The 24,472-nt window shown below is 36.3% G+C and overlaps 1 protein-coding gene across 2 annotated transcripts in view; it reads right to left on the bottom strand.

Annotated features, from left to right (window-relative positions):
- Nucleotides 1-24,472, bottom strand: part of FRY (FRY microtubule binding protein) — a 157,405-nt gene that overhangs the window by 89,167 nt on the left and 43,766 nt on the right. For both annotated transcript variants that reach the window (XM_059492679.1, XM_059492689.1), the window contains exons 3-14: nt 23,115-23,168; nt 15,583-15,722; nt 13,576-13,666; nt 13,129-13,208; nt 12,932-13,012; nt 11,207-11,375; nt 8,803-8,895; nt 8,609-8,707; nt 6,082-6,183; nt 3,322-3,425; nt 2,763-2,871; nt 1,744-1,830 (exon numbers count right to left, since the gene is read on the bottom strand). In XM_059492679.1, the coding sequence (XP_059348662.1) occupies nt 1,744-1,830; nt 2,763-2,871; nt 3,322-3,425; nt 6,082-6,183; nt 8,609-8,707; nt 8,803-8,895; nt 11,207-11,375; nt 12,932-13,012; nt 13,129-13,208; nt 13,576-13,666; nt 15,583-15,722; nt 23,115-23,168 (1,209 nt within the window). The remainder of the gene's footprint in view (nt 1-1,743; nt 1,831-2,762; nt 2,872-3,321; nt 3,426-6,081; nt 6,184-8,608; nt 8,708-8,802; nt 8,896-11,206; nt 11,376-12,931; nt 13,013-13,128; nt 13,209-13,575; nt 13,667-15,582; nt 15,723-23,114; nt 23,169-24,472) is intronic.

The following is a 24,472-nucleotide window of genomic DNA, read 5'->3' as shown; positions in this document are numbered from 1 at the left end:
AATAATCATATTCTACTCATATTCTTCATTCGCTTTGAAATGGTGAGAATGCACTTGCTGGCATTTTTTTCTGCATCTTCACTAGATTAACTAGTCTGATATATTTCACAAAAACTACCCATGAAATAAATAGTGAATTCTTATCTCCACTGTGAGCAGTGCTCTCCCCTCTCAGAATTTTAAGTATTTGCATTAGCACATTATCTTTTTATCTTCAGGATAAAACACCTGGATATGATCCGTAGCGTAGCAATGCATCTTAAATGGACCTTTAGCTAAACATAAATGACCTACATCTGTTATGAAAAAAAAGATCAATAACTGTCTTGAAAACCCCCAGGGTTAATCATACTGAGAGAAAATTCTGGAATGATGTTCAATGCCAAAACTACAATGTGAAAATATCAGGAAGCTGAATCTAAGTGATCTGAATGCCTTCTGGGAATGCACCAGAGGAAAATTTGCAGGATTGTCATTGCAGTGATTGAAAGACTAGAATGTTTTCAATTTCTCTGGAATGTGTTCCAAAAACTAAGAGGCTGTCCGACTGACAGTCTCCCAGAGATGCATTTACACAGATTATAGGGATTCTTTTTTTCAGAATGCTAAAGTCCACGTACATAAAAAAGTGGCACTATAATGTCCTTCTTTTCAGACTTACAATGCTGTTGAGAAACAGTAAAACTTCAGATGCTGATTCAACAAGAAGCTAAGGACTATGTCCACCCCCTCTCGGCTGGGCTAACACAAAATGTCCTTTGTAGGACCTTTCTCAGTCAATGCTGCAGGTGGCTGACCCAGAGCATGGTGAGGACTGCCCGCTCAAAAATACTGTTTCATTCTTTTTTACTCTGCTACAGAAAGATGAAAGCTGTGTTCAAAGTAAAGCTTGCCTTTCATTTTCCCTGCTTTTGACAGTAGAAAGTTTTAGAAAGTTTAATCTACTTTTTCACATTTTTCTAGCAAATATAATTTGTGAAAGGCAATCACTCTATTTTAACATCTTAGTGAATAGATACAACTGTTTAATTCTGCAAGATCAATACAGACCTGTTTTATGAGAGATCAGTAATTTTTTAGAATTTTTTTTAATTTGCAAAGGAAAATATTTTCAAAATTTTAATGAATTGTATATTCTTAAAAGAATTTTTTTATTCTCTTAATACTTATTTATATTTTGATTTATTTAAAGTTTTTCAAATTTCTGATTGTTTTCTCTAGGTAAAGCACTAGGAAGCTGATTCATGACACCAACACCAGTGGAGTTTTGCTGGTCAGAGTGGTATAATTTTATTAGAGTGTTTTCTTTTTCTAGCTTTCTTGCATTATGTACTCAGCAAAACTATTTTGAAAAACATTGACATTATTACAGAAAAATTATTGTTTTATTAAAATAAAGTTTAAGGCATTGCATGTAAGAACAGCAGACATACTGCTGCTAAGAACAGACTGCTACCAATAGTTTTATTTATATTTTTCTTTTTGTTTTATAAATTTGCACAAGTTCACATTTGATATTATTCACTGAGAAAACATCAGAAAGGCATGAACAATGTGACATTTTACAGTTAGAAATTCACAGATGTATTTTACTAATAAATCAGAATCAAGATTTTGCCTGAAAACAGGACAAAGGTGAAAGCGTGCTTAGAATGTAACCAGGAAGTAAATGTAGCACAATGCAAAAAAAAAAGAAAAAAAAAAGAAAAAAGAGAAGTAAAAAAGCACAGATGTACATCATACCTCAGGGTTGAGACTGAAAGCTTTTGCAGGTTTTCCAACACAAAGGAAGTCAAAGATAATTTCTTTCATTGCAAAATCTAAACGTTCCTAAAATAGCAAAAATACTGCAAATCAGTAAGCTGCTCACTTCTGTTAGTTATTTTCATTAAGGCTATAGAATGCTGAACACCAGTTTAATCAGGGTTTATTTAAATATATGGAAAAACAGATTTTCAGAAGTATGTAGAACATGTTATCAGATGTAAGCTTTTAACAATGCTTTATGTTGACAAAATCCAAACTGTATAGCATTTAAATAGAAAATGATCCATTTTGGAAATAAAGCTTTTAATTATTTCATTTAAACTGTAGTAATTATGGCACTAACACAGTATTTTACATAAAAAGAGCTTGTTCACAGATGGCACAGTTAAGGGAAGATTTTAAGCATCTGCTTGCTTCATTCCTATTCAGAGATTTTAAGTACGTGCTTAAGTGCTTAGCTCAATGGGAAAATTTTCTGAATTTAAGTCATAAAAGAGATGAAACTTCCAGTACTGCAGGTTAGTCTATTTTAGCAGTTCCCATTTGAACTGATGAAAACAACATGTGTCAGCTCCATGCTGAACTTGGTTGACATCTGACTTACTTTAAAAGCAGTGCAACTTACTGTCCTATACACCAGGGCTGAATCAGTATCAGGATGAAACATGGCCTATTATTTTGAACATTATTGACAGTCAGAGTGTGTCAACAAATGCATTTTTTGACTTGCTGGAAATTTTAAAAACTGACAAAAATTACTTGTGAGTGAACACATTTTAATCTATTTTCAATGGAATGAGGTTAATCAAAACCTGTTGTTCAAAACACGTTTGCCCCAGCTCAGTGTATAATATTTTCATAATTCCCTGGATGAAAGATAATGTCAGCAGGGTGGTAAAAAATTCAGTCATTAGAAGTTTACGTATTTGTTAATTTGTTATTGGGAAAATAAGTTGTTCATTCTATGGAAAGATTTACTCATGGCTCTCCCATACCTGTGCAATAAACTGTATTATCTTCACAAAGATGTTTAGAGGCATATCTCTTGGCACAACACCACGGGACCCTTTTGGGAAAAGGGTTGTGACAATAGTAATAAGTCGACTGCAAAAGAAAAATGAACATTAGACATTTTTGGACCTTGCAGATCTTCATGACACTCCATCTAGAAAGACCAGAAAAAACTTCCTTTGAAGTGAAAATGTAATGGGGTGTCTTTTTCTGATCCATTGCTACAAATTCAGTGTAATTATTTTATTTCATTACTACATTACAAGTAAATTAACCAGTCAATAGCCACTATGAATGTATTTTTAACTTACACTGAACAAGGAGTTGCTTCTAATTTTTCCAAAAGCAGAAACAGTTTATACAACAATTTTCATTCTGTAATGGACAGTGCCACAAGAGGGAATATTTTGTTGTGTACAGTCGCATTTCTTATTTTGCAACAAAAATAGGTACAGTTTCAAGGAATTCAGGAGAACTATAAAACCTCTTCACTTGAAACATCCACTCTACAAAGGATTTTCATTACGAATAAATACACTTTACCTTTGGGTAGCTGTGTTGCTTTCACATTTAATTCTGATCATGTAAACCCACAGTAGTCTGTACAGAGATTCCAGTGCAACTCGAGCCATTTTTGGGTCCTTATTCTAGAGAGACATATCACATAGGAAAAACTTCAGGTACAAATTAGCAAGGAAGTTTTATACTTAAAGGATGCCAACATTCAGCATTTTGATGATGAAGCTACAAAAAAAAGAGCCTCATCACTGCTCAAAGCTCCATTTCTGTAGCTGTAGGATGCTCGTGCATTCAACCTGCTTCTGTTACTACTAAAGTTGTTGAAAAACCCAAGTATCAAGTTAGTTAAATAAGATACATGTTAAAATTTAAAATCTCTGTTTGAAAACCCCCACAATTTGACTATGAAAATAAAAACTCCTATTCAGTGGATTACATGAATTTAAAAGTTGTTGCACTATGGTGGAGGCTTGGTACTAAGAACAGGTAAAAGAATGTACCACACATACTCAAAAGTGAAAGGACAAAAATCAGTGGATGTTTAGGCAGGCCTAATTAACATGGCATCTGTGATCAGCTGGACTGAATTGGTTTATCTGTCTGGATTGCTGTTTATTTTTAGAAACTAGTGCAGGATTGCCTTTGGGTCTGCTCAATCATATGCAGTTTTCTGTTTCTGTGGCAGTTGTAAGAAACAAGTAAGTGCAGTCCAATCAGATGGTCTCCCACATGTTGAGCCATCTGCTGGGTTAAACTTTGCAGGAGTCCAGTACACGTTGACCTGAGATAAGGTTTGCCTGGCCCACAGGGCAAATCGCCATGGCAAAAATCTGAGATATTTTTGGCAGACAAATGTTGAGCCACAGATCAAAGACTGCGGTTTGATCAAAGGAACTGCAACTGATGCCATCAGAAATTCCTGAATGTGTACGGGTCTGGGTCCTGCAAAATGAGGGCAGACAATTTGATATGGGAGATGACTTCAACTTTCAATGTGGCATCTACCACAAGCTTAGGAATGGAAACACTGGTTTTGGGCCCCAATTTCCATTAAACTCCTTGACAACACATTTTATGCAATAAAATTTTATATGGACGGAAAACTGAATAAAATTTTCTTATTTATTATAGCAGCATACAATGGTTGTCACACATATTTGGAATAAGTAGTAAAAGGAATGCCAAAGTTTACTTGGCATATTAATCTCTGCAGGATTTTAAAATAATAAAATCAATTACAATCAATTTGTTTATTAACCTGTTTACTTGCAATCTATTTTTCATCAGGTATAATCATGTCAGTCCTTGTACAATTCAGACCTGAGAATTTTATTTCTTCAACAAGTGATGAAGTATGTTTATCAAAATTTATTCTTATTCCAAAGCTTTCAGGAAAACAGCAGGCTGTGGCTGAGTTAAGGTAACAAGAGGCTGTGTAGCAGAGGAGGAAGCTATCTGTCAGCAAATGTCCAAATAGCCCAGTGGTGAGGTACTTAGCTGTGAGAGCCATTGAGAAAGAGGGAGGAGAAAAGAGCTGAGACCAGTATCATTGGAGTTTTCAAAAAATAGTAGACCAGTTTTTTGTCAGATCAGTAAGCTGCATCTGGCTTTGCCTTTTCTGAAGCTTGTAGAATTGCATAAAAACCCATAAAATTAGATTCAATAACAACAAGGTTTTCTGAATCTCTTTGCAAGTAAGATTCTAATGCATCTTCACTGAAGGTTAGGTATTCAAGTACTGGCAGAAAGAAATCTTTAGGCAGACTGAACATTCTGAAGAGCTATTCTAATAGTAGGATCCATATGAAGAGAGCCAATACAAATTGTTTCACTAAGACAGAGAGGAAATATGGCCAGAAAGCAACCATAAAAAAGGATGTAATATGTACCTTTTTTATAAGCTTGAGAACTCAACTTTTGGGGAGCAGATATTTGCCTCTTAGCTGAGAAAGTGGCTGAAATGTGAAGTTTGTGTGAAGTTTGAAGCGTGCTGTTAGCAGAAGCCTCCAAACCACTGGTTCATCAAGACACAGTAGGGAGGCCCTTCATTTGCTCTAATCACTTCACCGTATTTCTTATATTGCCCTTTTCAGGTGGGCACAGGAGCATCCTTTCACAGGGCTGCAGTTTTAGCATGGCATGGGACATGAGTTATTGCAAAAGTAAAAGGCACGTGGAGGAGCAGCAATGATAACTAGCACATGTGCATTGAACACTACGTGCAGCCTGGGAACCACAGCAGACTGCAGGGGAAAACTAACCTTAAACCTCAAAGATCTAACATATGGTAAGGGAATAAGAAGGGCGACATGGAGGAAAAAACTTGAAACAGTTTAAGGTTTTTGTAATGCAAACAGTTAACATGAGTGAAATAAGCAATGGAATCAGTGTCCTACAAGTAGTTCCATTTTGAAAAAGCAGTAACAAGTTCTTTGTTTCCAATGCTTATGTGAAAATAGCAAGTTACTACTAGCTCAAGTTACTACTAGTTTCGGTATGTCACTCAACTTATTAACTTCCATCAGCATTTTTTTCTGTTTCACAGGTGTTTGACTCAGTCTTGCTTTGAGTTAGAGGAACAGTAGAAATTCAAACTAGACCTAAGAATATTTTTTTGCCGTTGAAAAAACCTGCACAGCTAAAGAACCTGTACTGTCAGGAATAAAGTTATGTATGGAATCAGATGATAGCAATAACTCAGCGCATTTACCTAAAAAGGCTATGCAACACATCTACAGTGCATACTGAACTCTGAATACAATATTAAAACCAAGAGATACTAACCTTGAGATTGGAAAGGCAGTTGTTGAGGAAAACATGCCATCTGTTTAAAAAGAACTGCTTCTGACTGACACAAAGCAGGCATGTTACCAAGGGGTACAAAGCCTAAACAGGAAATGGATGTCAATAAAGTGTTATTTGCATGTCTACAGCACACAAAACTAATTTAATAGAGCTACTGTAAACTTGAAGTTCTAATCCCTCCATTTTGTGCAATACAAGTTAGCCAACACATTAGTATTTAAAAGGAGCCTTCTCTAAAGCTGTTACAGATACATTTCAAGGATGAACTAAAACCAACCACGTGTGTACTCATAGGAGTGTAAGACAGGGCACAATTTTACAGATTCCCAGGGCTAAGTTCTGCCAGTTTATTGAGAAATAAAAGCATGGAAATAACTAAACTTTATTATTATAACAACAGGACCCACAGAGATTGTTGGAACTTGTGAATCAGATGGCTATTACTCCTCAAAATCTGCAGTCACAATATTTACCACGAGACACGTCAAAGAATTGTGTTAAAACACAGGGAATGCCTGGATTTGCTGGGAGTTACAGCTTGTGAAGTGAAAAAAAAAAGGAAGCAAAGAACACAGAAGTTGAAATACTGTAACCCAGTCTCTTTGTCAACACTTACTTTAACACTTGTAAACAATACACTAAAAAATAAGCTAAAATGCACCTAATGATTTGGAAACTGACTCAGCTATTTCAAGAAGACTAAGGTTTCAGTTGTAATGTTAATAAATCCAGTCAGGACACAAAAGGTGTTAGTAAAAAACAAGGTAACATTCACTTTAAGATGAATTATTTTAAAAATTATCTCTAAATTCTAACTTCAGTCACAGCTCAAAGTATAAACACATTCTAAATCTCAGTTTCTGTTCCACTAAGACATAACATAAACTGTCCATATCTAGGCTAATTTCTTGAGCAAATGTACATTAATTTTAATTTTTACAATCATGTCCAAAATACATATGGGACAGGATACCTGAAATCTTCTCACAGAAGACTTTCTTACTATACAATTGAGTACTTGACTGGATCACAGAGTTTAGTAACATTCCAAGAGTGTTACAGCCCATCCTAAGGAAGATCCCTAGGAGGGAAGATAAACCTTCTCCTGGAATTTCCTAATTCTCTCCATTCACTACCAAGGAACCTTAATGACTAGCTCATACGAGGTAATTTTAGATAGAAAATGAAGCAAGATGAGTTCCCCCATCCTGTCTGTACAGTGAGTGCATGGATTCACCTAACACTGATCTTGGTCCAGTTCAGACTTTAAGGAGTGTGCTTTCTTCCTGGAAGTCTGGAAATATGCACTGCAGCTATTTCTGTCAACTGTTTGCCTTTCCCCTCCTCCTCCTCGCAATGTTTGTATTTCTAATCACACCCTCACAAGAATCTATTCTACTTTGTCATTTTTAACTATGTAGCCTCCAGTGTGGTATGTGTAGACAAGCAATCAAATGCAAAGGCCCAGCTGTGCAATCCTTTCTCAAGAATGTAGTATTGACTTTGGCAAGTATAGCCACAGTTTAGGAAGTTCTATTTAATGTAAAAACTGTACAAAAAAGCTCTACCCTGCTGCAGTTCCAACAATGTTTTATTAACTCAATAGAGTGGAACAGAGCCACACAAACACAAACAGAGTGAAATCAGAAATCCATCTCAAGCCTCCCACTAATTCAAACTGGATCAGGACTGCAGCCCAGAGGATGCTCTGAATGTCCCCTGGGAATGCTGTAACAGGCAGAGAGCTCCAGCACACTCCTGCAGTCCTCCCAGCAGTTTCGCTAGCGCCAGTGACCAGCATTTGCCGAAAGAACTGGAAACAGGGAAGTCTTTTTGACTTTCCCCTAGAATGAGGGAGGACAAATGACAAACTTTCTTTACTTAAAAGGCCCAAGACTTCAAAATGGATTAGCTAATGCCACACTGCTGACAGGCGCTGACCCAGTTGGAGAGACAGACTGCTTAAGGCAGCCAGCATCAAACTGACTCAGATCCTCATTTAATTCAGATCAACTCATGATTCCAAAAATACACTGCAGTGCCACTCTTCATCTCACATGAAAAAAAATGAAATAGGGAGCTACATAGTTGCCAAGTTATGGATTTAAAAGGGCATGTGTTATAATTTTTTTCCTTCCTACAATGTATTATTTAAGCCCCGTTAAAGAGATGCTCCCACATGCCTCATTTGTTCTCGCTTGACAAGAAGTGAACTCTATTCTTTCTCCTCTTCTCCTAATGTTTACACATAACAACTACGAGAAAACATAACCATTTAATAATCACAAAACCAGAAGCTGAAAACATATTTGATTCAGACTAATTTAGCTTATATTATGAGTAAAATAATTATAGTTATTTTCTGGAAACACAGTAATCTTCCCTGCAAATAGAAATGTATTGGTTATAGCCAAATGCAAATAAAACATTTTGCAATTTTCCAAGGGTCTTGCTCAGAAATATTTGTGACAATAAATTTTAACCTCTGCTTCTTAGAGTTACTAACCAATGAGTGTTTCTTTCGTGATGAAAGTTCAAGCGTTGTATCATACAGGCTTTCAACAAAGTTCCTCAGACAGGGGACATTCACTTCATTTTTAACAGCCTGAAATAAAATTTCATGTCAGTAAAAAAACTATTTCAAAAACTGTTTTATCTAAATTTAAAATATTATGCAAACAACATCAAAAATAAACTTACAGCAGCTACGGGGACAAGAATTTCAACAAACAGTCCTGCCAGTGCATGCTTGATATCTTTGTCTTTAACTTCAAGGAAATAATGTGCACATTCCTAAAGTAAAAAAAAAATACAAGAAACATAAATTGCATATCAGCTGGAATAAAGACCCCTGAATGTTTGCTGAATGTGAATCACGTGCCAGTGACTAATTTTATCCTGCAAATCCCACTGAAAACATTTGCCTCTTAACTTCCAAATCTGCATTTTGCAGCAAGCAGAAAGCAGGACATAAGTCAAGATCAAGGAGCTGTTGCTCTAATCCAGAAAGTCTCCACTGACTCCAGCTGTGCCTGGTGGTGTTTTGGACTGGAAATTGAGTTGACCTCATGCCCTGTGTGTATCTTCAGGAGCAAAACTAATAGTCAACATGGAGTGCTTCACACAATGCTTTGAGAAGCCAGAAAAGGAATGTAATCCTCTGGTTAAAACACACAGGGCAATGAACAATCTTATTGTAAATATTTTTGGATGAATTTCATTGCTAGGATTCGTTGCATATTGTGGGTCAATATGGAATTGTGCTATGTGAGGACAATTTCCAGCCTGCATCTGGGGATTAAGAAAAAAATAAAAACAGACTTTGTCCTAAACATGCAGTGAACTACTCTCCAGACAGCTGTGTTGCTCAGGAAGTGAGGGAGGGGAGATAAGCATCCACCCACTTGTGTGTACAACTTCTCTGAGGATGACAAATCCTATTGCCCCAGTTACTTTTTCTCTGGGTTCAAGGCCCAAACAGCCCCTGAATGTAGGAGGAAGGTCCCCACTGACCATTTTTCCTTCACAGTCATGCAGAGCAGTTTAAATCTCAGATCATGCATACTTTTTGCCTGTGTGCTAACAGGATTATACAACACATGGCTTCAGTCAGTCCAGCCAGCCTTCCTGAGGTGCTTCTGCACTCTTTGGGGCAAGATAGGCTCTTCTGGAGCTCACTCCTGAAATCAGCTGACCCTTGGAAAGCATCTCTCTCTACTACAGCAGCACTATGTGACAGAGGTTTTAGGTGAAACACTGCATGGAGATACTCAAACAGACAAACTGCCCTAAGAGTTGAAATGTACTTCACCAAACTGAGAAAACAAGGTTTCCCCACATGCACAAGTGCATCTTATAATGCAGAGTAGTAAATGTAAGAATTCATTTAGTACTTAGAGATTGTAGCAGGGGAAGGCAGAGATCCAAATTTCACTTTTACTGGAAGGATTTTTACCACAGATTTTAATAGTAGTGAACACTGGATAAAGCTGAGCCATAACCTCATTCACTCATCAAGTCAAGTGAACACATATTACTTTGGTATTTTGCCAGCTCTTGATAACTTAAACTAAGTTGACACATGCTAGTATGTGTCTACACAATTAAGAGTAAGGTAGGAAAAAAATTACCTCTTTCTGTGCTGTTAAATGTCTTAAATATGCAATTAAATATGGTTTAGATGATATTGTAAAGCTGAAATAGAATGTGCTTCCTGTTCAGGACTTAAAAGAAAAAGCTCACTGTGTCTGTATGCATGTATATTTGTATTCCAATGCCAAACCCTTACTTGTGGGCATCTAACATTGATTTTTTTTTCCTCCATTTACACCATTGATACACTAAACTTTACATGGAGGTTTATATAAAATATTTGTTTAACTGGATGAGTGGGTGCAAAGCATGTAACCATGTGGATGAGCCCAAGAAAAAAAAGGGCAATAGAAAGATTAAGCTAAAGAAACCGGCTGGTGGGAACAAAACCAATTGAACATTATCAGCAAGAACTCTGAAACATTAAGTAATTGCTTGCCTTTTACAAAATTATGTAATCTATTAATTTAAAGCATTCATTGTAGTAGAACTATGTTGTGTACTAGTGACTTTTAAACCAGGAGTGTACAGAATGCACTCTACAGCAAGCAGGGGGAAGGTGTGGTAGAAGGAGACAACACGTGCAAAGGAAAGTCCATCCAGCTTTTGCCTCAATTCTCTGTCTCTTCCTCAGTGTCTTCCTCCATTAGAAATTCCTCTCTTTTCTGGCAACTGTGTGAGTACTAGAAGATTCACTTTGGAGGCAGTGAACAGCTAGGGAGACACAGCTAGGCACAGACACAGGGCAAGGGACAGCTGTGGGATAGTGGGGTGGAAGGGCTGGGGGCTACAGAACAAAACCTCTTCTAGCTGAAGGGCGAGCTCTAGGGACTAGAGGTATATAACTGATGAAAAGCTGGTATGGGGTTCAGAACAAGCAGAAAGCTTTAGCTGCATGTAGGTTTATGTGGAAATGACATATGGAAAATCTCCTAGAATATTACATGGAAAGTGAAGGCTAGTCCATTCAGAAAGGTCTGGGAAACCACAGCTATGTCCTTAAGAATTTTACCTGCATAAACTGAAGAGAAGCTTCAAAGTCCTCCACAGGATACATCTTAATGCGAAAGAATTTCATTCCCATTATAAGGCTGATGATGCTTTGAACTACATACGGGCTTTGTTCTTTATGCCGCAACTCTTTTAGCTCTGCCATAAATTTCTTCTTTACAGCAGGAAATCTATGAATTCAGATTGGTTAGTTTCAAAAAGTTCAAAATCAATATTTGAAATGTACTGCAAGGTATACAGATTGGGAAAAACCTAAAGAAGATAAAACTTAGGTTGTATAAAAGTACCATTTCACTCAGTACTTTAATAGATTTTTTTTTGTTTAGCTTTCTTTCACTTGTAATAAACTGAGAAAAGGAAGCATACAGCCTGATCTTAGTCCCTTTAGATAACCACATATTTGAAATTATTTTATTACCATGCACCTCTTTTACATAAGAGCTAACAATATCATTTAAATAACCCCTTCAAACATTTTTCAAAAACCCATGATGAAACATAGCTATCTTGCAAGTACGTGTAATATTTTCAAAAGAAAATGTTTATACTATAACCCTGAAAAATATTCATATAGGCAGTTTGCCCCTTCAGTTTTTTCCCCTAATAGCCATTACAGTAACACTTAAGCATTAACAAACTACAATAACTTGGGGTAGAGGGCTCTGTGATCATTTTTGTTCTCCCCCACAGATCTATGTCTTTGGAGACATATTGTCCATAAAAATTACATATGGAAAGGGCATCCAACAGGACCTCCTGCCCTTTCTGAGACAAAATGGAAAGACTGTAATTGTCTTGGTGGGTGTACCATGTAACAACCTCTTGTTATCCGCTTTGATAGACAACCCATGTGAATTGAAAGAAATAGGTTAGCAGGAAGAAGCCCTTCAGTTACAGAAACATCTTAACAAGGCCCTTCAGAACGTTGACAGTCAACGTGAAGCTTTGGATCCAGATGCAACTTCTCCCTTTGCATTTGACCCAGCCAATTCAGAGGCCCAGGTAAGACCTTAGCTGAATTTATATGATTTCCAGAATTTCAAACTGTTTTAGCCACATCAAGCCAAACTGACATGCTTTGTAGAGCTGAGACTCAGCCTCAGCAACACCGAAGTGTCAGGAGACAAATAGCATTACATCAGGGCAGTAAAATTCATCTCTACCTAGTTTGTGGTTTAAGTGAACAATAAAAAGCTATATTGGCTACATGAGATCCTGAGTTTGACTGTTTACAAATTCAAAATTTAAGATCTGACCCACAAAATGTTTTATGTCATCTGTTCTAAGAAGGACGAAGGGTTCAGAAGCAGATGCATTAAGTTCTGAGCTGAAATTGCTGCAGAGAGCCGTAATATTATTGCTATGCAGGAGGATAGCCATTTATAGGTTTGCCCAGCTAAAGAAAAAATAGCATCTACAAAAAAGCTAGTTAAAATAGCTCTCTTCAGCCCTTTGGGCTTTCTACAGACGTCATTGCTGAGATAGGAAAAATAATGCTGCTGCAGTTGAGTTGAATTTATTCAGTATCACTGGACTAGATGCAGAAAGCCTGTGATTCCCTAGAGGCCTATGTTCTAGAACATCTGGATAAATAGAAGGCCAATGAACTGAAATAACTTATTCCTACAGAATAATTAAAGAAAGTGAGAAAATCAGAATATTCACATGCTAAGCAAGCAGATTTTGTCATATTTATGAAGGAAATAATATATTGAATTTTTCTTACTTTGCTTGAGCTAGAACACCTATTACTTCTGCATACAAATCTGCAACAATGTGCATATTCCCAGTGTTAGGACCAAGGTACCTAGCAAGACACAAGAAAGAATTCTCAGCTGAGAAAACATACTTTTAAAACCACAACTGTTACAAAAATAAGAAAGTATCTTTTTCATAGAATTTTTGCATGAAAAATAGCCTTACCCTTCTTTGTACTTAAAGTGCTTGAAAGCCAAGTTAATAACATCATTTACCAAACTGTCTATTACAGGATGAAGTGGAATCTGGAAACATAAAATAAAATATAACAAGTACACATATGCTAGTATTACTGAGGGATATCATCCATTCAGAAATATATCAGTTAAAATAGCATGTAGCTAACAAAATAGCTAAAATGAGACAGTCATTCTATGTTTATTTAGTTTTGAAGATGAATACTTTAGCTCCAAAGACTTGGCAAATTAAGGTCAGTATGAGCACAGAATGCTATGTATCATACAGGTGCAAGAAAGACAGCAATGAAGAAGCATGCAGGATATATTTCATGAATTTATTTTAAAGATGCAAACAGAAAGAAGAATCCCAAAATTCACTTGCATTGCTAATTTCCATAATTTATTAGTTAATGGACAATTTGAGAACTCCTACCTGTTTCAAAACTTCTATTAATACTAAAGAAAAAATAAAATCAATAGCCAGATCTCTTCTCTCCATTAAATAGTCCCTCTGCTGTTCATCACTGCAAAATCAAACCAAGAAACACAGTATTTGGAGGTGTCATAATTCATATTATATGCCTTCTTCAATTGCATAAATACAGATAACAGGGAATTGTGTTCTACCTTTTAAACTGCAGTCTAGCATTTCAGTAAGTAATGTAATATTATGCTCTTAAAATCTGAGATAAGCAGACCAAATCTAATTTGTTACTGTGATGTTCTTTCAATTGCTTATATATCACCTATCCATTTCCTCCTTCTTTTTCTAACAGTTAAAGATCCAAAACAATTTAAAAAACCCCCAAAACCAAGGCGACTTGTGGATTCTATATTCTAACAAATCAATTTAATTTAAATTTATTGCTGATGACACCATTTAGACCATTCTTAATTACATTTTAGAAGCAAATGTAACTGTGCTATCAAATTCATATTTAGACTTGTTATGAATTTTGGCAAATTCCTTAAAAGTACCAGTGGAGAATTCACAACCAAATTGTATTATCTCTTAAAAAAAGTTCCAGTGTTAACTTTTTAGCTTTGGCAGCACTTGTCAAACTTTTAACACATTTTTTGTACAGAACAACACAGAGGAATAAAAGTCTGAGGTGAACAGCTTCCAATAGAAATACCAAAAAATACCCATTTCAATCAACTGATTAAAGTTTCAAAGTGTACTGAAAAGATAACATGAAATATACAGTATTTTTTTTGTAAAATAAACATTAAAGAAACAGTTCTGCAGTCCACTTGAAGCATTTAACATGATTCCAGTGAGATTTTTGTTTAAATTTGGCACGATTCTTATTAACATTGACAGTTTTAGTGATTTCAATTGTACTTATGTGTTTGTAATAAAACAGGCATTTGAGAGTACAACTTGATGAGTGTTGAAGCAAGTTATTTGCATTTTGGTTTCCTTTGGTTTTACATTAACTGGAGAAATAACTGTATAACTCGTTATACATTCCTTCTGTAACACCACCCATTGACAGAGTGGTCTTGTTTCACTGCTAAACTGACCTTCAACGAAATTTTGGGTGGAGTTCCTGAAGACAGATATTTATGAGCAGGTAGTCGTGGAACAAGTTGGGAGAAAGAAGCAATTCAAGGCAAGGATTCATCTCACCCAAAAGCAGACATCTAATTAATGAACTGTGTCTTCATACTGCCCACTTCTATTGACATAAAGAGTCTAATTCAGGTTCATTTTTACCTTGGTATCTAAACCTAACCACCAACTCCTTGCTCCAGCAACCACCGCCTTTTGTAGTTACTGGGTTATAATATAATCCCAATGTGAAGAATTCCTTAACATTTCTGAACACCAGCTTTGACAGTTCATTCTCCTGCTGTTTCATTGAAGCATGTAAAAGTAGTACTGAAGTATTCAGAAAAACTCAAAGTTTGAAGAGTATTGAACCACATTGCCAGACCTCAATATAACTAAGACTACTTTGCTGCCTTATCACTGAGGAACTATGGACATCATTATTTTTGCATGCTTGTTACTTTTAAGAGGTATGCTGCTAAATCTCCCTGACTGATTCTCAGGTTTTCAGATTGAGGGTAGGTATATGTGTATTTTTTTATGTGTAAACAGAAAGCTATATAAGAAAAATTCTTCCAAGTGGCACAGAATTATTGCTCGATCACTTGAGTAAATACAGTTTATACAAACTGGTATTTAAATATGTAAGCATCCAAAATATCTGTAAGGCAATTACAACAGCATGTAACAGTTATGTTTGAACTATGAGGAGCATAAGGTGAAAGACACAATTATTCCATCCATCAAGAAGCTGAGAGAAGATTTCCAGGAACAAGCAGAAAAACAACACAATTATCAAGCAACTGTTACCTCACAAAAGTTGATGGGTGAACTGTAACACACTTAACCTTGGAATTTATCAATTACACATGTTCAAAAACATACCTTTTGGATTTAGTGCTTGTTCTTGGTCTGTACTCATGAGATTCATCTTCTATACCATTCTGCCTTTTATACCAATCAAACAAAGTGCGCAGGATAGAGGGCAGACAATATTCTGAAAGTGAGCTCATTGAGCTTATAACCTATCAGGAAAACACAATAAATAACAAGTAAAATGCTGTCCAGGTTTTCTCTCCTCCTTAAAAAGAGTACTAATTCAATGGTTCATTCTTATTTTCATCCATTTTTGAGAACTATGGTACAAGCAGTGGCTTAATGTTCTGCATTTCCTATCTTTAAAAGAAGTGTAGACATGGCATGTAGGAACATGGTTTAGTGTTTAGACTTGACAGTGTTGGGTTTGTGGTTGAACTTGATGATATCAAAAGTATTTTCCAACCTAAATGAATCTGTGATTCTATAAAACATAAACAAAAATGCAACACCAGAGTGCATGTTGATAAAGTCTTTATATTGATGATATTAAAATGCATTAAAATTGTGTTTAACATCTTTCAACCTACCAGAAAATCATCTAGTTCTTCAAGCAGGTTATTTTGATTTGTTACACAATGTTGATTTGAGTTCAAACTGATTGTAAGAAAAGAAAAAGTAATGAATTAGAGGTACTGTCTCCAGGGGTTATATACAACGGCTGGATGCCCCCATTGAAACTCCAAATATATCAGGAAACACCAGAAGTTCTGCAATCATTTTAATCAACTGACCATGCAGATGGATGTATCTTACTCATAGGCTCCCACATCTGAAAACTTAAGAAAAAACCTGAAAACTACTCTTCTATATATAGAAAAAGTTTTAGAGTTTCTTGTGTCAATGTGGGCACAAATAAACAAAACATAGTTTAGAATTATTCCTTAAAGGTCGCTGATTAAACAGCTCTAGTGGCATACTGGATAAGAAGATTACTGCTCACTCAGTATTAACTGTGTCACCAATTACAAAAATGTTACTGAGCATCTTGGCCTGAACTGTGACTTAAACATTCTACTACAAGAAACCATAAAGCTACAAAACATGAAAAGATCAACAAGCAGGGTGAACCCTCCCCCCAGCCTTATTATACAAGAGGATAATACATGTATTGCAACTGAACGTTCACAGCTACAGTATTTGTGCACAGTCTAAGAAAATAAGAAACAACTGTTTAAAATAGGGAAGAAATTAGTGATCTGGAGATTTTTGACACCTTTGACACATCATGCAGGCCTTGATCTTGCAAAGAACTGAGTATCAGGAGTGAAGAGCTGAAGTGTGCACTACATGCTAAGTACACTGATTATGTAATTAACTGTCAGGTTCACCTACCTGCTTAAACTTAAACCAAATTCTTGTGGAAAAACAATAGAGTTTAATGTCTCATGTAACACCAAACTTGTGTGAGTGCTGTGTGAATAAGACCAGAACAAAACTGGCAGAGCAAGCATTCCCAAATACTACTATAACCTTAACTGAGAACTTTTGTGGATGACACTTAGTCTTGATGAATAGCTCTGAATCTCTTTTGTAGTTTTTCAGCCTCAACTAATTTAACTAATTCACAATGACATTGCGGATTAAAGTCAATGAGACACTTTGAGGATGAAATATTATTATTCAGGTATTATGGCCTAAAATTAAACATGCTGCATTAGAAAGATATAATAACTGCCCCTGCTAAATTAAAAGTTTCCATAAAAGTAATATTATTGGAAAACTTTCATCTAGTCTGCAATAGATTTTTTTACCTGAAATATGAAACATATTGCTGTGGAAGACATAATGAAGCAAATGCTTGCAGCAGTGACAGGAGGCCTTTCATAAAGAATTACTATAGGACTTCAGGCTCAAATATACCAAAGCCTTCTAGTGTTAAGCCTTCAGATAAATACTCAGAAAAAATCAGTCACCTGGTGTCGAGGTAAACTATACACTACCGACTAACTTCTCTACTGGTTTTACAAAACTTTTTATGAAGTTAGCACAACACTGCTTGTTAATGACAAAATACAATGAAAATGGATTTCCTAGGGAAGACTAGAAAAGAACCATAAAATCATGGACTCACAGAATAGTTTGGGTTGGAAGAGACCTCAAAGGTCATCTAGTTCCAACCTCCCTAATATTGGCTGGGACACCTTCCACTAGACAAGGGTGATCAAAGCCCAGCCAACCTGGCTTTGAACACTTCCAGGGATGGGGCATCTACACCTTCTCCAAACAAGCTGCTTCAGCCTCACAGTAAAAAATATCCTCCTTCTAGTTAGTAAAAAATTACCCTCTTTTAACTTAAAACCCTTAGTCTTTGTCCTATGTCCACTGCCCCTATTAAAAAGTCTGTCCTCAAACAGACCTAAATATCTTTTCAGAAATCACAGTAGCTAACTATAAATGAAAAGTTGTTTCAATCAGATCTTCCTGCATGTTCACTGACATACTTATCACAGTTGATCTCTAAATCCCACCTAAAAAATGTCACCAGAAAAAGTCAAAGTGATTCCTGTTAAATCTTCTCATGCCATACTTTCTCTGTTGAATTTACAGTGTCTGTCTTCATTTGGGATAAAAGGTCAATATAGCTTTTTATTTTTTCCTTCCTTTTTTTTTTTTTTTTTAATCTTTCTGTCATTGCACTTTTAAGACAGGAAGGAAGGGTGGACTGGGAAAAGACCTGGCTCTCAGGGAACAGGAAGGGAGGGAAGTCTAGCCAGCATGCCGGTTACTCAACCCTTTCATTTACTGGAAGTAAGTCCAGGAGTGAGATGAATTCTAGCTCTGTGCTGCTCCTGAAAGGGAGTGCACAGATGTACAAATATGTCCTTGTTGGACAAGTGATCATATTCTTCCGTCATAAATGAACTACCTACTGTACAGCTTAAGGATAAGAAAGCTGCACAAGCAGGGAGCTGTTTGAAACCCGTGTTCACAGAGCATTAAATATACTTTATGTAAATGATTAATATTTATTTTGGATTAAAATGCAAGAGTAAATTTAATGAAATTCTGCTCAGACAGCTCACTACAATTTATATACTTTCATAAAAGTCTTAATATATCATCAAAATTCAAATACACAAAAGGTTTCCACTAACAGCAAATTGATATGATTACTTTTTTCATTTCACTAATGAATTTTTATGTGCTTTAACACCAAATATATTCAAAACTGCACCTAGTTTCCAGCAGTATCATTAATTTTTTGGCATTCTTTTTCTATACCACATATATCAATCAATATATATGTTGAATGGGCATCTTATTGCCATTTAAATAATGCAGAATTGCAATACTTCATTTTTGCACAGTCTTGGTTTATTTCTTTTGACTATTTTTCCCAGAGTGTCTGCACATTTTATCTTCAAATTGCTGTTGTGCAGATTCTAAATGATGGACAAGCACAAGTAAGGTTTTACACTTTCTATCAACACTGCTGAATGCATTTGTGATTGTGGAGATCTTCCTTCATTCACATCTTTGTTCTCAGCTTTTTTTTGGACCATGTTATGAAGTTTTAACCTGAAAATGGTTAAAACTGATAACTATTCAAGCTGCACTCACTCGTTTTCATTAATGGCCTTGGCTTTGTGAGGCAAAAAAAGAAACAAGGCCTTTTTATTATCATAATTTTATGGATGGGTAATTTCAGCTAGCATGCTTATACACTACCAATGTTTATGGCTATTTTACTGCCAGCATAACAGTTTACATGAAAACCCATTTACTTTTAGTAGACAGCAAGTTTGGTTCTGAAGGTGTTACCTTCAATTTTGCCTTTAACAGTTTACATGAAAACCCATTTACTTTTAGTAGACAGCAAGTTTGGTTCTGAAGGTGTTTCCTTCAATTTTGCCTTCAGATGTACTTCTTTACACACTGCTTAAACCCAAATTTCTGACCAGGAGCCAAAGGTTATTTTATGATCCCATGACTATCATTTCTCATACTTTCACTACCCTGTGCCTTTTTCTGGTGATGAAGGACAATGTGTAAAACTCAGGGAAAGGGAAAACACAAAAGCAGCCAATTGCAGTGCTGCTGCAATGACAATGATATCAGTGTTCACTAACTACATCTAAAAACAATATTGGATAAGAATCATTATCAGCGCATCATCAATCATGTTTAGGTTGTTATGAAAAAGGACACTTTATCATAGTATGCTGCTTAGTGCCTTATCTATTTATTGCATTTTCCACTTTTTTATTATTGTTATTTATTTTCGTTTCCTTCCTTTCTTTACCAAGGCTGATTTTTTTTTTTTTGTTTCCTCTCCTAAAATGTTTTTGCTTTGCAATTTGTAGTCACCAAGAAGTGCACTTCAAAGAAGAGAGCAGTAAAACTGTAACAAGAATAAGCTTTTGTGCAGTTTACGCTGAAACTTCTGCAACAGGCTGCTCCGACAGATAGCCTCATATGAAAACTAAGCCCTCCTGTTAAAGTTTCACTTTCATGGCCAAAACATTACATTCATTTTGTGTTTTTATATGGAAAGCAGTTTGTAGCTCAGTCCAAGATTACACAGTGCCCTTCTTCTGCCTCCAGTGTTGTCAGTTCATGGAACATTTATACACCGTGGTAAGAACAAATGATACATTAGTAGAGGCTGAGAAAAGAGTAATAAAAATGTTTCCTTAGGTGAGGATCACCCTCTTGGAGAATTATGGGTCTTTGCTGGCTTTTGATCTTTTCATGTACTGCAACTTTATGGTTTCCTGTAATAGGAAGTTTAAGTCATAGTTCACTAGTACAATGTTTAATAACATCTCTGTAACTGGGGGCACAGAGCATGCTAATGCTGGAGCTGTAATGCTCTTTGCCAATAGGCAGCTAGAGTTGCCTAATCAAGGACTTTCAAAACATGACTTTAAATATACTATGAAACTATTTAAAACCATATGAAAAAAACCTACATAATTTCCTGTATATATTTTCTTTATACACATGCACACCTAGAAAGGAAAACACAGTCAGTGTAAGGAATGCAGTCTGCTGGCCAATGGTGAGGCATTCAGCAAGTTGGGATAAGTATCATCACTTCATACATTGCTCAAGATCCTATTATTCTTTTGAGGAGGGTGATGCAATTGGCAGCTAAACATGCTGTCTGCCTAACAGGACACACTGACTACACCTGTGTGGAGAGACACAGCCCTGGCCCAGTCAGGTTTCCAGACGTTGGATCCATCACCACCATCAAAACCAGTGTTCCTAAAACAGTGCCTAAGGATGGGCAGGAAAAAATTGCTGGTTCTCAGGGAGACAGAGACAGAACTATTCAGGGGTAGTAGGGAATGTTTCATAGCCATCTCAAATGGTTTGGGGGTTTCAGTGTTAAACTTGATGCTGGTTACTTTGAGGAGCCAAAGTGCCATTTTGCTCATTGTTAAGTTAATTTTTGGGCTTTTTTTTTTCCTACCTCTGAAGCTGGCTTGCAAAAAAACAAGTTTTAAATCAGGTCATGCCTTATTTTTGTTGTTTTTTAATTTATCCTTAGAAGACTGAGCTCAGACATTTTAACGTAGCTAGTGACCTACTCACTTCAGCATTACTTATCAATTTCACCTTAATTGAATAGAGATAGTTTTGATAATGTCAAAAGAAATAAAATTAGATTCCTTTGACTGTCTGTCACTTAAATGCCCTAAAACTGAAAGTAAAAATTATTAGACACTCCTTGAAGAAGTTTGTTCATAGAGATTGTCCCTCTTCTCCCTCTTAATTTCTGTAGTAAAAATATCAGGAATGTCATGGCTGGCATTTTTTGTTTTTGCTGGATGACTGGGTTTCAGAAATAAACACCAAAGCTTTCTGCACCTTAACTGGAAAAGGGAAGTAAGGGATTACCAACCTGGTCTTTCCTCATCCTATAAATGCTTTAAATACTTGAGTTAACTTCAAAAATAAAACTTGAGTGGTTTCACTTAAAAGCACATGCCTTCTTACTTGGGTTGTGGTACCACATCATAGCAAGAGCTTCCCAGGCAGACCACACCTTCATTTTATTATCCATACTTTCATGACAACTTTATAATACCGACACATTATCATTTGAAAAATAGCTTATAATACAATGTACTCACATAATCTAGTGGGTGAAACATGCCAGGTAAAAAAAGACTTTTTGCTCTGTCTTCCTGTCTCTACTCTAGCTCAGTTTTACCAAATCTATATTGTGCACTACAAAATTTTGAATGCAAACTCTCTGAATACAATTAAAACCATTCTTTGACTGTATGCATTTAGCTGAACTAAAATCATTTTAGTAAATATGAACCATGTTCTTGAAAATGGGCTCATAAGCCAAGTTCAGGTCCCACCTACTGATCACAGGCCTGCATCAATTCCACAAGCACCAGAACATCTCAAAATGAAAATACTATTTAAGTAGAAAACAATGTGAAAGCTGCAAAGAGAAACGTTGCCATCAACCTGGCCTGAGGCTGACAAACTCTGAAAATTTCAGCTTAAATAGTTAGTTTTAAAAATTTCAAGCACCTGAAAGCAGGCTTTCTGACAAGATATCTAAGTCAATCTCACCACTATGCTTTTCTACCAACTCTGCATATAGGTAGGACTTCAGATATGTGGATAGAAAGATATATGAATGTCATATATAATAAAATTAACCTTGGTGTTTGATCCGCATCTGTTTTGGTTTTTTTCCTCCCTGAATTCAGAGTAAATTGCTACAGCAGTAAACACACAGTTGTTTCACTCCAGGAAGCTTTTGCTGTTCTCATTAAATGATCTTGACTTAATTACTCAATTTTCTTTCTATTTACCAATTACTAGGAGAAGTATCAGTCTTCCAATTCTTCATTTTAAAGGGCCAAAATTTGCTAAACCATAAATATTTAATCAAATCACCGTCACCCATTATGAGTTTGTTTAATGTACTGCAGGAACAGTATCACAAGGTTTGCATCTGGATGGCTTAATTTGTTTTACTTCCCATTTGAGTGTAACATTCTTCCCACAGGAAGGAAAATAATATGTATATAAAATTAATTCTGACAATTGAACTTATATGTAATTTTAAACACAACAGGTTGGCTCAGCCTATTTGAAGGGCAGCACACACATAAGTCATGCTGAGTCACAGCTACTCAGACTGATGAGACTGATTTCAACAGCCATGATTCTACAGGCCCTCTTATTAACTATAAAAGAACCCTCATAAAAGAAAGATTGGGAGCCACACGCCTGTTTCAAAAACTACATGATTTGAAAAGATACAAATTTGGCTTCAAGATCCCCATCAGGAGAAACAGACAAGAAACAATGTATGTGCCTAATACACTATAAAAGGAACAAGTTCTATGGCAGAAAAATATTGACCTTGGAAACAGAGGAAAAATTCTTCCAATTTATATCCAAGAATGGTTAGGCAAGTATTTATCATTTATCTACCCAAAGAACATAAAGAAATTTTACTTCTGCAGTATGCAACAACAGTGAAAGGACTCTAGAATGCCTCCCAATGCACTCCTCTTTTAGCCTGAGGAATGGAAATAATGTAATTTCAAGTGTCTTACTTGATCAAACTGGGGATCTTCTCCTCGTTGCAGAGATTTGGTCAGTGGCTTCTCCTGAAAGAAAATATATTAAATATGCATTACTTAAGATCAATGCTATCATATTTTACTATTATTTTTCTGTTAGATTTTTTACTCACATAATGTGCCTCCTGATCTGATCCTGAAGATACCAGGACAATTGCTGCATATGCAAAGGAGGCCTCTGCATATGTATCAGCCAATACTGATGGACTGTCTTGAGTGATTTAATGTCTTTTCATGAAAGAGAAGGATTGGCCATTCATTGCATCTGAGCTTGTGCTCACATCAGTGATAAATTCTTGCAACATCCTAAAAATCACCTACTGTTTCCTCTAATACATAACCAAGGGGCTCTATTTAGGAGACAAGGAGACTCAGAGGTGACCTTATCACTCTCCACATCTCCCTGAAAGGTGGCTGTAGTCAGGTGGGGGTTGGTCTCTTTCACCAGGCAGCAGATGACAGAACCAGAGGATACAGCCTCAAGCTGTGCCAAGGGAAATATAGGTTGGACATCAGGAAAAAGGTTTTTATGGAAAGATGATGAAGTACCGGAATGGTCTGCCCAGGGAGGTGGTGGAGTCACCATCCCTGGATGTGTTTAAAAAAAGACTGGATGTGGCACTCAGTGCCGTGGTTTAGTTGAGGTGTTAGGACATGGGTTGGACTTGATGATTTTGAAGATCTCTTCCAACCTTGTGATTCTGTGATTCTGTTACATGATGTCCCTTCTTGTTATAAAACTCCCAGGCAATGCAAACATGACCAAAGATATAATGTATCATGCAGGGCATACTGAAAGAAAAGGGGTCTTAGAAGAATCAAAGACCATAGAGTTAATTTTTAAAGGAAGACAGTAGTGGGGAAAATTATCACTAAAAGAATTTAAAAAGGTATTTTCAGAATGGAAGCAAATTTTCAGGTCATATTCTCAGAGTAACTGGAAAAGCCAAGGAGAACTGTCCAACTCAGAGAAACCATGTGTGAACATCCATTCACCTGCATGGCTTCTTTGTCAAGCACGCTGAACTACTGAGACATGGAGAAGTACACAGGCCAATATTCTAGATGCATGCAACAGTACACAAAACATGAATCTCCTACACCACAGTGAAAATAAACAACACATGAGGACAGATGACATTCTGAAAAACACATCACTTGTCATCATCACAATTCTGCTGTGAATTACACTACTGTTTCTGGTGTCTGCAATGTGCCAGTGCCTTATTCTTCTATAAATCATGACTCTTTCTTCTCCTACAGCTGCAAGACTGGGACTCTCCCACCAGCTCAGAATGAGATTTTGTGTTCAGCTTTCAACAAACTATTAC

The sequence above is a fragment of the Ammospiza nelsoni genome, chromosome 2, assembly GCF_027579445.1.
Source record: "Ammospiza nelsoni isolate bAmmNel1 chromosome 2, bAmmNel1.pri, whole genome shotgun sequence".
In the NCBI taxonomy this organism is placed as follows: domain Eukaryota; kingdom Metazoa; phylum Chordata; class Aves; order Passeriformes; family Passerellidae; genus Ammospiza; species Ammospiza nelsoni.
The sequence above is the reverse complement of the archived record's forward strand: the minus strand, read 5'-3'. Positions and strand labels throughout refer to the sequence as shown.